The sequence below is a fragment of the Tursiops truncatus genome, chromosome 6 (genome assembly GCF_011762595.2).
Source record: "Tursiops truncatus isolate mTurTru1 chromosome 6, mTurTru1.mat.Y, whole genome shotgun sequence".
NCBI classification, from domain to species: domain Eukaryota; kingdom Metazoa; phylum Chordata; class Mammalia; order Artiodactyla; family Delphinidae; genus Tursiops; species Tursiops truncatus.
Window position 1 is genome coordinate 7,184,278 of NC_047039.1, and position 12,562 is coordinate 7,196,839.

Genomic DNA, 12,562 nt, shown 5'->3' on the forward strand with positions numbered 1-12,562 from the left:
CTTCTTTTGCAAGAGATGTTCCACTGTCTGTTTTAACTTTCAAATAAAATAAATTTATTAAATTTCTCACTGGCATTATTTTTAATTACACTGATTCTTTAACTGCACTCTTTACTCAACCCAACTGCAATCAGCAGTGGTCATGGCAGCACATCCCAACCTACCTCCTCATGGCACACCACACTCCAGGCCCACTGACTGCAAAGCCATTCCTATGAGAGTTGTGGAATTAAAAAACAAAACGATGTGTTTATTGATGCCACTGAACTGTACACTTAAAAATGGCTAAGATGGGGCTTCCCTGGTGGCTCAGTGGTTGAGAGTCCGCCTGACGATGCAGGGGACACGGGTTCGTGCCCCAGTCCGGGAAGATCCCACATGCCGAGGAGCGGCTGGGCCCCTCCGCAACGGGAGAGGCCACAACAGTGAGAGGCCCACGTACCGCAAAAAAAAAAAAGCTAAGATGGCAAATTTTATGTTATGTATATTTCACCATAATAAAAAAAAATGGGAAAACAAAACAAAAACTGTAATTCTCACTGAATTGCTTTTACACAAATAAGACAAGGTATTAACATAAAATAAATATTGACAGGAGCCAACAGGAAAGTCAGAAGTGAGATGAGAAAACATCTAACAATGAAAACAGACTGACACAAAGCATGAGCTTGATTCAGGCTCCTTCAACTAGTTGTGAGTAGAGGGCACAATACTCAAAGCCTCACTTTCCTCACCGGTAAAAAGCGGGTTTTGAACTTGATGATCCCTAAGTTCTCTTTTTGCTATAAAATTCTATGATCCTATAAAAATGAGAAAATCCTAAAAAATTAAAATAAAAGGAAGAGGTGACGGAGATGGACGTATGTGTGCCTGTGTATGTGTATTTAGCATCTGTCCTTTCCATCTGTTTCCCCCCATGTCCATGACTTCTACAAATCACTGCTCAGGATGAGCAGATAGGGGCTCTCCAAGCATGGCTCACTTGCTACAATCTTGTTCCTTCTTTCAAATAGCTTATGAAATCCCCTGCAATCTGCTCTTGCAGAATACATACAAACTGCTGATCACAGAGCTAAATTCCCAAACAGCCTAAACTTGAAAGCAAATATCTTTTCTCATCTCTATCTACATCACAAAAGCACTTGCCCTAAATAGAATATAAACTCATTCAAGTTTCACTGGATAATCTATGTCAATAAATGTCAGTAAAACAAAACCATGAGAAAAAAATAAAGAAATGGAGAACATAAATTTCTAGAAGTGGATGTATTTCATTAAAGTTGTTTTAAAATAGTAAGTAAAATAATTCAATGGAAATGCAACGTGAGTTGATGTATAATTCATAGACTTCATGTTAATGATTTTGACACATTATCATAGGTCAGCCAATGGATTAGCCTCAGTTTCCAAATCTGAATCAAAATGTCGGAAAAAAAGAGAGTTGTATCAATACATAGCAGTTGGTTAAGTAATGAACGATAAAATCATAAATTTGAATGACTAATTGCAATGCTTTGTGATCAAAGAAAAGGTAATTTCTTGGTAATTCATGTTTTTGTATCGTGAAATAAGGAAAATAACTATCTTTTAATTTATGCAATTCTAAGCACAATAAACACACAAAACATTCCCTATTAAACTGATAATAAGTGTAATAAATTACAAGGCATGGTTTAGCTTATCTAGTTATTACCATAAGATATTTTGTGAATGAAGTATTTCAACTGTGTTATTTTAGCAAGCACCTGTTTAAAATCTGGCAGACATCTAAGGGGCCAAAACTAAATTTAGCAGACATCTAACGGCCCAAAACTGCACTAGTTAATTGGTTGTAACCTACTATAAATGAACTATGTTAACCTGATAGGGAGTACCTATTTAAAAGCCAAATCTACAATTTGAGGATTGACACAGTCGGGCTGGCGTTAAGCACCTGAGGTATAAAAGATGACAACATCTTTCAAACCTGGAAGAAGCATAGGCAATTTTACAGTGGGTCAAGGCCAAAACAGTGTCACAATAAACCCGGAAGCCCGTACCTTTCATTTCCAATAAGCTCATTTGGTTCACTGACAAAAGCTGTGCTGGTGATGTGCGGCCAGGTAATGCTGAAAGAAGGTGGTACCTGACATCTAAAAATGCTTAAAAACAAACACACAAACACATTTCTGTTCTCAGACAGACCTCTCCCACCCCTATTTGCTCTCATACCAACATAGAGACTGCCACATTCTTTCTACACTAGAAAGGCTTACCTCTAGCCTTTCCTAACTTCTTTCCACCTTTAAAGCTATCTTCGCTCATGTTTATTTTGAAACCATTTCAACCATATAAAATGGCAATGGGTAAGGAATACACAGTCTCCAGTTGTGATATGCTCTGTTCACGTACACCTTAAAAACACAAACCTTCCTCTCACACATGTCATTCCTCAAGCAAAGCTTTCCAAGAAAAATAATAAGCCTCTCTTCAGGCATTTAGTAGAAAAAAAAAGACCCGCCCCAGGAAAAAAAAAAAAAAACAACTTTCCAAGAAATAAAATCCATGTATAAGTTTGTCTATTTCATTACAATCAGGCATATTTTTGCTCAGTTATTTCTATCTATTAACTCCTAAAAGTTATTAGCCAGGGTGTCTGCGTTAGGCCGCCTCTAAGATGGCTCCCATAGACCCTTGCGTCTTGGGACTCACGCCCTTGTGTAATCCTCTCCACAGTGACTGAGTTGGATTTATTGACTCCTATCAACAGAATATGGCAGTAGTGATGGAATGCCCCTTCTGAGATTAGCTTATAGAAGACTAGAGAGAGTCTTGGGTGCTCTCTCTTGGATTGCTCACTTGAGCGAAAGTCAGCTGCCATACTGTATACAGTATCTCAGACAAACTGTCAAGTTAACTGGATAAAAATGGCGAGTTTCCTACTCAACCCGAAAAGAGAATAAAATTTATTCTTAATTCTGATATCTGCTCAAGTTTGTGAACCATTTTCTTAGGGGGTAAAAATTCTCCCTATCCCAGAAATATGGTCACCAGCTGCAACATTAAAAAAATATATGGAAAGCTGAAATGGAAAACATAAATTAGCTTCACTTTGCAGTAATAAAGGTCATAATCTATTGATATGGAAATACCTGGGATCCTTGAAAATAAAGACTCCACTTGTTAAAAGAAGTAGATTCAATTATTAAATTACTAAATACATACAGAACCTAAAAACAAAACAAAACCCTTAAACGACTGAGGATTGGGATCCATTTGTGATTTCACCCAATTTTAATAATAATTAAGTGAGCACCCACCATATAAGAAACTAGAGCCTAGTCACAGAGAAACAAGCAAGAGACAAGTTAAGAATCTGCCGAGTTTATAACCAAAGTTTAACAGCTGAAGCAACTGGCAATCCATCGTGACCTTAACTGGATGTGTTTGCATTCACGTTACTGTAAAAAGTATGTTAAGAGCCAAAAACTCTGCCTATGCACCAAAAACACATTCTACTTGGAAAGCAACACCTGGGCTTAGAAGAGCGTAACCTCTGCTGTTTCCCGGCTTTATTTCAGAGTGAGGCCGGTTCCTACCTGGGGTCCCAAGCTGACCTAGGGGTCCCCAGTCACCCAGGAACACAAGGAGCACACCTACTCCCGCCTCCTGACACGGATTCCTCATTTTAATTAGCCAACACCGCTGTCACTCAAGGTGCTTCGCACAGCCATTGGCCCCAAAGTCTCGCTGGTTGGCAAGTTTCTGCCAACTGGAGCACCGGTGGTCATCATTTCCGAGAAGAAAAGTAGGGGTGTACAGGGAAGAGAGACAAGAACTCTGAAATATCTAGGGTGACACCCTTACCTGAGCGACCTGCGATTCCCCACCGCCGCCGCGACGAATCGGCCTCTGGGCGGGGGCTTTCAGCCAAAAAGAAAATGGCTCAGCCGGGAAGGGGTGCCCAGGCCATGGAGAAGCCGGTTCAAACTTTATTTGTTCACGATGGTGGAGGTGAGGTCGGGGAGAATTCCAGAAACAGCACCTGATCCCTCCGAATTCAGCGTGCCCCAGGCTGCAGCAGCCTGAGCGGCCGACTCTCCGAGTTTTGACGTTTCCTATTGTTGCCGGAAGTGACGTCCGTATTCGGGGGCGCTTCAAGAAGAAGTATTTTTATCCCCTCGATCTACGATTCGCCACAGAGTCCCGGTCTCTCACTTCGCAGTCCGAGCCCCTCTGAGCCTCAGAACCAGGCAGACTTCGAATCTGCACCTTGGGATCGGACTGGACGTAGAAAAGACTCTCGGCAGGGTCAGTCTTCCCAGGCCTCTGTACGAACGTGCTGTGGAATCTGCAGCGAGGAATCCAGGAGCGCAGGGGAGCCGGCAGCTTGGAAGGTCCTGCCGCGGTGCGTGGCGGGCTTCCACCCGCTGCTCAGAATACAAACGGTCGGCGGGAGAAGCGCGTCCCGGCGTCGGCGTCGGGCCGCAGGGAATCGTTGCTGGAGGCTGGGCTCCCGGGGCTCTGGGATTGCACATGCTACCACCCCTTCTGCCCGTTGTGCGGGTCCGGAGGCCTTTGGAGCCCGTTCTTTGCTCGGCCGCTGCTGGGTGAGCGCGGGGGTGCAGGCGGGGCTGCGCCCCGGGATGGGCCGGGGTCGCCTCTCTCCGCTGCCCTAACCGAGGCCCCGGCTGGGGCGAGTGACCAGGGCTGCCTTTTCATCCTTTTAAATCAAGTGCAGGGGAGGAGAGCGCTAGACGTACCTTGCCCATGAACCCGACTGGGATATCCTTTTGATAACGAAGAAATGGGAAGAGCTCATCTTCTCAGATCAGGTTGTAACTTAGGGTGGGAAGTCCTAGACGGACCGATTTCTGCTGTTGGAGCCTCTGAGCTCAGGGGCAGTCCGGCTTCTCGGAAATACTGATGAGAAGCAAGAGCTGAGAATAGTTGATGTTTTCCTTGCTTTACATTTCCCTAGTGTTTCAGTGTTTCTCCACTTTCCTACAGGACTGTAGCTTTTTCCCTTACCGTAAAAAACAAAATCAATCTTGAAATTTGGATTCCGGAATTAGGGCTGTAGTAGACTGTTTTTCCAAAAGTATCCACAAACCTTTTAACGGTTTTATATATGAACACAGCAATCCTACAGAGTTATATACTTGACCCTTACTCCCCGTTTTCCCCAATTTTCTCCTCTATTTTTTTTTTTTTTTTGCGGTACGCGGGCCTCTCACTGTTGTGGCCTCTCCCGTTGCGGAGCACAGGCTCCGGACGCGCAGGCTCAGCGGCCATGGCTCACGGGCCCAGCCCCTCCGCGGCATGTGGGATCCTCCCGGACCGGGGCACGAACCCGTGTCCCCTGCATCGGCAGGCGGACTCTCAACCACTGCGCCACCAGGGAAGCCCTCTCCTCTGTTTTTGATAGATAATATTTAGCGTTATGAGCTGTCACAAACTCTTAGCCATCGACCGTCATCTTTACACCAGTCGGTGTAGTTGCTTCATTCTGAACAAAAATCACTGAATTCAATGGCATTACATTGGGAGGCATCATTTAATGACCTCTAACAACAGTGAGATTCAACTAGATTAAAAATCTTAAAAATGCTATTTTATACCATTTCCACGATGTCTCCTGTAATAAATTCAGTGGGGCAGACCTAACTAGTAGCAGAGAACTCTCTGGAGGAAGCTAGGAAGCAATATTGAGACCATCTTAATGGTTGAATCTGTGCTACAAGCTGAGTGATATATGCTTTTGTCTTTTAATTTCTTTTTATAAGGGTTATAAAGCGAAAATGTTAAGCAATTTCTTAAAAAGTTACTTTTCATGTCTGAAACTACTATGTTAAAATGTGCACAAGTCCTAAATTAGCTTTTTTTTAATGTCTTAATTTCTAGGGTTTTTTTCAGTTTTGTAATAGTAAAGTAAAGCCTTTCGTGAAAGTGTAGAGCAGTAGCTGTAATTTTTTTCTATAATACTCAAAAATGTTTTAACCCCTTTGTTTTTTTCTATCCTGTTTATCACTTATCTCCTTCACCTACAGATCCCAGCTGTACCTGTATCTTACTCTTCTTCAAAATATTTATTCTGCTGGTACTGAAGAGGATGTGTTCCAGGGACATACTTTGTTGACAGAAATTCCATTACCAAAGGTAGAAATAGTGAGACATTGGTATATGTTACAGGACTTCAGAGAAAGGAAGGACGGAAAGATACCATAAAGTGTTAAATGAAACAAAAATTCCATGAACCGCAAAGATGGAACATACATCTGAAAGGATTAAAGGAAGTCTGTGGGAAGAGATAAAAGTTATAGAATGTCTTAGGAGAAAAGGTCCCCCTAGAAGAATTGTGTTACAATACGTGGGTCTGGAACTTAAAACGAGCTAACACCTACTATATTGGCCAGGGGCAACACCCAAGAATATATCTTTTTTTGCATTCAACAGCCGGATTAGTTCCCACTTTGTCTTTCCCAGGAAAATAAAGGCTGGTCTTGGGAAGTCATCTTCAACCGCTTCCATATGCACATAAATCCCCCAGTTATCCTAAAAGATGTTAAAGAAGGTTTACCCTTCTTGGCCAGTATATTGTAGAATGTGATTTTTAGGCTCACTTCCTCTTTTCTCTAGTTCCCTCCCATTTGACACTAGAAATTCCCTCTGCCTAAAAATGTGTTTAGTTGAAGTAATTGGTTGGCTGAAAAATATTGACTAAAACCCACACGTGAGCATTTAAAAGTATATTCAATAACGTGTTCTTTACCGTGTTGATAAAGGAGAGGAAGCTGGGAACAGGAAGATTCTATGTTCTTTACGAGGAGGAAAGGGTACAGAGCTGGGTGGCCAGTGGCTTAAAATAGAAAGCTTACTAAATTTAGGATTTTGCAAATTGCTAGCCTACCTCTGGTTATGTGTAGATATAGGGAAGGTGTGTAAGAAGGTGATTTGTATCCTAGGCAGCTGCCGGGATGTTGACTAGGGGGAAATGACCGTACTAACTCTACTCACCTGATTTATGTGTTGTTCTGTTTTGTTTTTAATGTCAGTGAACTCACTTTAGAGGAGCTTCATTCCCAGAGAATTCAATACTCAAGGTATTGTTTTATATTATTCTCCTTCTATGAAGTGTCCATGGACAGTTACAAATACTAGCTATTTTTAAGTGTGTTATTGAGCTTTGCCTCACTGGCTGATTGACTTACAGTTTAGAAGCCCCTTGTCTCTTTCTAGCAAAAGTCCTTAACCATTTATTTACCTGTTTAGTTTAGGAAGCTCCCTTGGGAATAACCTCCTTTGAGAATCTAGTGAAAGCCCTACACCATGCAATAAAATGAGTCATTTAAAAATATAATTCCATGGTATCATTTTCTTTGAGATTTAAAAAAATGAACCATTTAATTTAAAATCCCAAATATTGTTCATGTCTTTTGGTGCACATAAATGTACACACGTATTCTGTTATTTGTATTCATTGGCATCATATTCCTGTTTCATGGGCCCTGAGTATGTTAGTAGGTATCACTAATAAGTTTCCCAAAGTAATTTTACTAATTTACCCTTTCACACCATTGTGGTTTGTTTCAAATGCTCTGCAACCTCACATTTTGGATTTACTTTGTGATTTCCTAATGATTAATGAGGTTGCGTATCTTTTCACATTTACTCTTTTGTAAAGTTCCTGTTCAGATCTCTTTATCATTTTTCTATTGAGTTGTCTTTCTTTTTCTTATTACTTTGTAGGATTTTCTTTTAGCTATGAATCTTTTTGTTGGTTGTATATATTAACAGTATCAACTTCCACTCAGTGGCTTTTCTTTCCACTCTCTTAAGGGTATCTTTTGATGAACAGAAGTTAGTAAGTTTAATGTGGTTCATTTTATCAGTTATAAGACAAGAAATCTTTTTCTGCCTGAAGATCATAAAGATATTCTACTCTGTGATCTCCAGAAAGCCTATTTGTCTTACATTTTACATGTAGATCTTCAACAACAAACCTGGAATTAATTGTGAAGGATGTGAGGTACCCTTTACATCAGGGGGTCAGGATTTATTTATCCCATTTGGATATTCAGTTGACACAGTACCATTTCTTGAAAAAGAGCATCCATTTTCCAGGGTTACTCTGCATCAACTTTGTCATAAGTCTAGTGTCATTGTATGCATGGTCTATTTCTGTACGTTATTCCATTCCATTGTTCTGTTTGCAGATATTTTCAATAATTCTAAATTTAAGTTTATAATGAATCTCATTGTCCAGTGGTTGAATTTTCCAATTTTGATCTTCTTCAGCATTGTGTTATTTATTGTTTATCTTTTGCATATCTATGCAAATTTTGGAATCAGCTTGTCAATTTCCACCTTTAAAAAACTGCAGGGAGTTTTGGGGAGGGATGGCATGGAGGGAATACATTGAATTATGGATCGACTTACTGAGTCTTTAAATCCTTGCTCAAGATGTAGACCTCTTATTTAGGGCTTCTTTAATTTATCTCAATGAAGTTTTCTGTTTTTTTTGTTTTGAGGTCTTACAGATCCGTTTTAGACATATTCACATGTTTATGATATTGGAGGCTAGTGAATTATTTACACATATATTTTTTAACATATTTAAACATAATTTAGAAATTATTTGGGTAGTACAGAGAAATACAATTGATACTTGTATATTGGCCTGCTATCCAGCAGCCGTGCTAAATCCATTTGATTTCTTTTGGATTTTTTCAAATGCAATTATGTTGTCTGTGACTAATGACATTTTTATTTCTTCCTTTTTAGTCTTTATTCCTTTTATTTCTTTTTCTTGTATTTTTGTACTGTCTAAGACCTCTAGTACAGTATTGAATAGAAATGGTGAGCGTGGATAAGCTTGCCTTTTCCCAGTATCAGGAAGAAAGCTTTCAATATTTCACCTTTACATATGATGTTTGCAGTAAATTTTTTGTAGATATCCTGCAGATAACTGCAGGCAGTTCCCTTCTATTCCTAACATACGAAGAATTATATCCTAAATGTTGAATTTTATCAAATGCCTGATTTTGTTGTTTTTGCTGTTCAAATTGTTTCAGCTTTGACCACTGGAAGCTGCTTCATTTGGTTCCTGTGTCCCTATGACATACGTGTGGGATTGGTTTGTTTGTTTTGTGTGTAATTTCTTACTTTCTAGAATTATATAATGCCTCAGGCTCATCTCATATTTCCTGACCCAGTCCTAGAATTGGCCATTTCTCCAGGAGTCCAGCATTACACATATTCTGCATCTATATTAAGCTAAACATGAGTTCATACTTGCATGTCTAACTAAACCATGAGGCGTGGCTCATTCCAGTCCCCTCCCCTTGCTTATCTGTAAATTCTCACTCCAGCAGTGCGAATCCTGGCTTCTACTAGTTAGCCATCCATTTGCTTAATTGTTCAATTCCAGCATATATGTGGAATTAACTCATATGTACATGGGAAACAACTTTATACACTGGAGTACAGTGTTTCTGTGCAGCTCATTTTGCCTTTAGTCTCACAGGCTCCACTCATGCCCAAAGTTACTTAGCAGCTTTTCCATCCACCCGCTCTGTGAGGTAGCTTTGCACATTACCTGTATGTGACCCTCCCTCTTACCTCTGAATCCTTGCAGCCGTGATCTCTGTAGTTTTTATTGTCTCTACAGTTTTGCCTTTTCCAGAGTATCATAAAATGGAAACCAAACAATATGTACCCTTTTCAGACTGGTTCCTTTTACTTAGCAATATGCATTAAGGTTCATTCATGTCTTTTTGTGGCTTCATAGCTCTTTCTTTATTGCTGAATAATGTCCTGTTGTATGGATGTGTTAACTTTTTAAACTCATTTGGCTATTGAAGGACATCCTGACTGCTTACAGTTTTGGGTGATTAGGAGCAGAGCTGCTGTAAACATTCGCGTGCAGGATCTTGTATGTGCATTAAATTTTCAAGTCACTTGGGTAAATAACTCTAAGCACGATTGCTGATTGTATGGTGTTTAGCCTTGTAAGAGTCTGCCAAACTGTCTTCCAAAATGGCTATGTGATTCGCGTTCCCACCCACCAAAAATGAGAGTTCCTGTTGCTCCGTATGCTCATTAGTATTTGGTACTGTCAGTTTTTTGGATTCTAACCATTGTGATAGATATGCAGTGGTATCATTTTTTAAATTTGTAATTACTTAAAGACATTTGATGTTGAGCATCTTATATGCTTATTTGCCATCTGTGTATCTTCTTTAATGAGATTTTCAGATATTGCCCATTTTTAAATTGGGTTGTTTGTTTTCTTACTCTTACATTTAAGAATTCTTTGTATACTTTGGAAACAAGTCTTTTATCCAGTACGTGTTTTATAAATATTCTGTCTGCAGCCTGTCTTTTCATTTTCTTAACAGTGTATTTTGTAGAACAGAAGTTTAATCTTAATGAATTCCAAGTCAATTTTTTTATGGGTTGTGCTGATATTTTCTAAAAACTCATTGCTAAACCTGGGGAATCAGAGGTAGTTGCCTATAGCTGAGCAAGTTATATGTGTCTGGGGGTTGGGGGTGGGAGGGGAAGCAGAGGGAAAGTAAAAATCTAGGGTTTAGCACCTTCTTATACGGACTTCCAAATAATCGTTCTTATTTCAAGGCCATGGCCTTACCCTTCAGCCTTTCAGAAGTATCAGGTCCCCTCATTTCTGAACCTGTTGCTGTTGTTGGCTTCCTTCTAAACAGGAGGATGGGATTGACCTACCTTTGCTCTGCTAGGTTGGTTATCACCCATCCATCCGTTTTCCATCTTCCAGAATTTTGTTGACACATCCTTTGTCATGTGGAATCCCCTCTGGTTTTCTTTACCCTGATGAGTATATATGGTTTCTAATCATTTACTTTCATTTTAGTGGTGTTTAGAAAAGGGAATGAAGGTAACATGCATTTAACCAGCTTCCATATTTAACCAGCTGAATTCTGAATTTGTTTTAACTTATCTATTTTTATTTTTTAAGCAAACGATCTGATTTACAACTATGTAAGTTCAGAACCCTGGGAATACTGACCAAATCTGTGCTAAATTTCTTAGTCTCCATTTCTTACTGATTTTTATTATGTACCCTTTATAAGCATCCACAATACTCATTGGTGGAGATTATTTTAGGGTGATATGTCTTCCCAAATTGTACTTTGTTGTACCATTAAGTATTTGGGAGAGTGTCATATAATATCAGACACACTGTTAGAAGATGAACATAAGGCAAACTTATTTTTTTAGTGAAAAAATATTGAGGGGGAAAAGTACACCTGACATTCAGGAATATATGGAAGATACAAGACAGTACTACACCAGTAGGGAAGATGAATTAGGGGAGAAATAGCTAAGATAAATATGGTAAGTGTGTATGAGATTGAACAAAGGATATTAGAGAAGCTTCAAAGATACAAAGAGTTGAGCAGTGTTTCATGGATTTTTTTTTTTTTAGGTGAAAAATTAGATAATTTCCAAAGCTGGAGCTGAATCAAATGTTAAATAATGGCAACAGGTGACTTAAAAAGAAGCTTACGGAACCTAGAACAAGTGCTTCGCTCGCTAAATTATCCTAGAGAGGTGGATTGTGTAGGGTGAGCTACAATATCAAACTTCTTTGTATTATTTTCAGTAATGATGTGAGGTAATGCTTGACATGAGGGGAGTATCTAAATAAAAATCTAGATTTTATCTGGGTCCTTTAAATTTTTTCCTTGAAATGACTAAGAGATCTTTAGAAAGCAGTTAGGAGTTTGTTTCTAAGTAGGAATTAATGAAAAATTCCAACTCAGGAGATTTAAAACAACTTTTAGAAGTAGAAGCACAATATTGTTAGAATCAGGTGTGGTCTCTGTACAACGTTTAATCTCACGGAAGTGTAATGGATTTCATTAGTTCTGTAATTTACCACCCTCGCACACTTAGCTGGGTGGTATTCCTTTTTGATTTGGGAGATTCTAGTTAATAGATTTCTTATGACAATTTATACCATGCTTGAAGATTGTTATTAAGCTATCTCACTTAAACCTTTAGCTTTAGTTTCTACTTTCCAAATGTGACTTACTCGCCTTTGTAGAATGTCACAAGGTACATTTCTTCTCTAATTCTGCCAACCTAATACGGTACTCCCATCATCCTCTTATCGTTTAATACCTCTTTTTCTTCCTCCCTGGGATGGCTGACTGGTTAAATGTTTCCCCCCACTAGAATGCAGCCTGACATCTGGGGCGTTTTGTTTAGTTCACTGCAGCCCCCCACATCTAGAACTGCCTGGCACATCTTAGAAGCTAATTAGACATTTATTCAATGACCGTGTCGAGGGACAAGTCCAGATTAGGCATATGTTCAAGAAGTGAGGGAAACTGGGTTGGTTTAACGCAGTAGAATCCTAGATAGTCTTGTAAACTAGGGAAAGCTAACCAAGAGAAGGCTGCGAGTGAACGGATACTGAGGAGACTAGGGAAGGTTTAGCTCTGATGACTGTTATTACGAGCATCATATGTGAGAAGCAGAAGGCATTCCCTAGTCTGCTCCCACAGTGTGTACCAGTCATATACTGGTTCCTCAAAAC

General features: G+C 39.6%; 2 protein-coding genes across 35 annotated transcripts in view; one reads left to right on the forward strand and one right to left on the reverse strand.

Annotated features, from left to right (window-relative positions):
* Positions 1–4,065, reverse strand: part of FBXO8 (F-box protein 8) — a 38,939-nt gene extending 34,874 nt beyond the window's left edge. Inside the window, exon 1 of the mRNA XM_004324499.3 lies at positions 3,847–4,065. The gene's annotated coding sequence lies outside the window, so the exon portion shown is untranslated. The remainder of the gene's footprint in view (positions 1–3,846) is intronic.
* A 194-nt stretch (positions 4,066–4,259) lies between these two features.
* The window catches only part of CEP44 (centrosomal protein 44), a 142,362-nt gene continuing 134,059 nt past the window's right edge, over positions 4,260–12,562 (forward strand). For 29 of the 34 annotated variants that reach the window (XR_002175838.3, XR_012332351.1, XR_004526878.2 and 26 more), the window contains exons 1-4: positions 4,260–4,589; positions 6,030–6,138; positions 7,035–7,082; positions 11,447–11,585. Coding sequence is in view for 26 of the 34 variants with exons in the window: in XM_033857557.2 (XP_033713448.1) it covers positions 11,497–11,585 (89 nt within the window). In the remaining 8 variants the exon portion in view is untranslated. The remainder of the gene's footprint in view (positions 4,590–6,029; positions 6,139–7,034; positions 7,083–11,446; positions 11,586–12,562) is intronic. The other 5 variants (XM_073805769.1, XM_073805753.1, XM_073805770.1 and 2 more) reach the window with 5 other exon arrangements.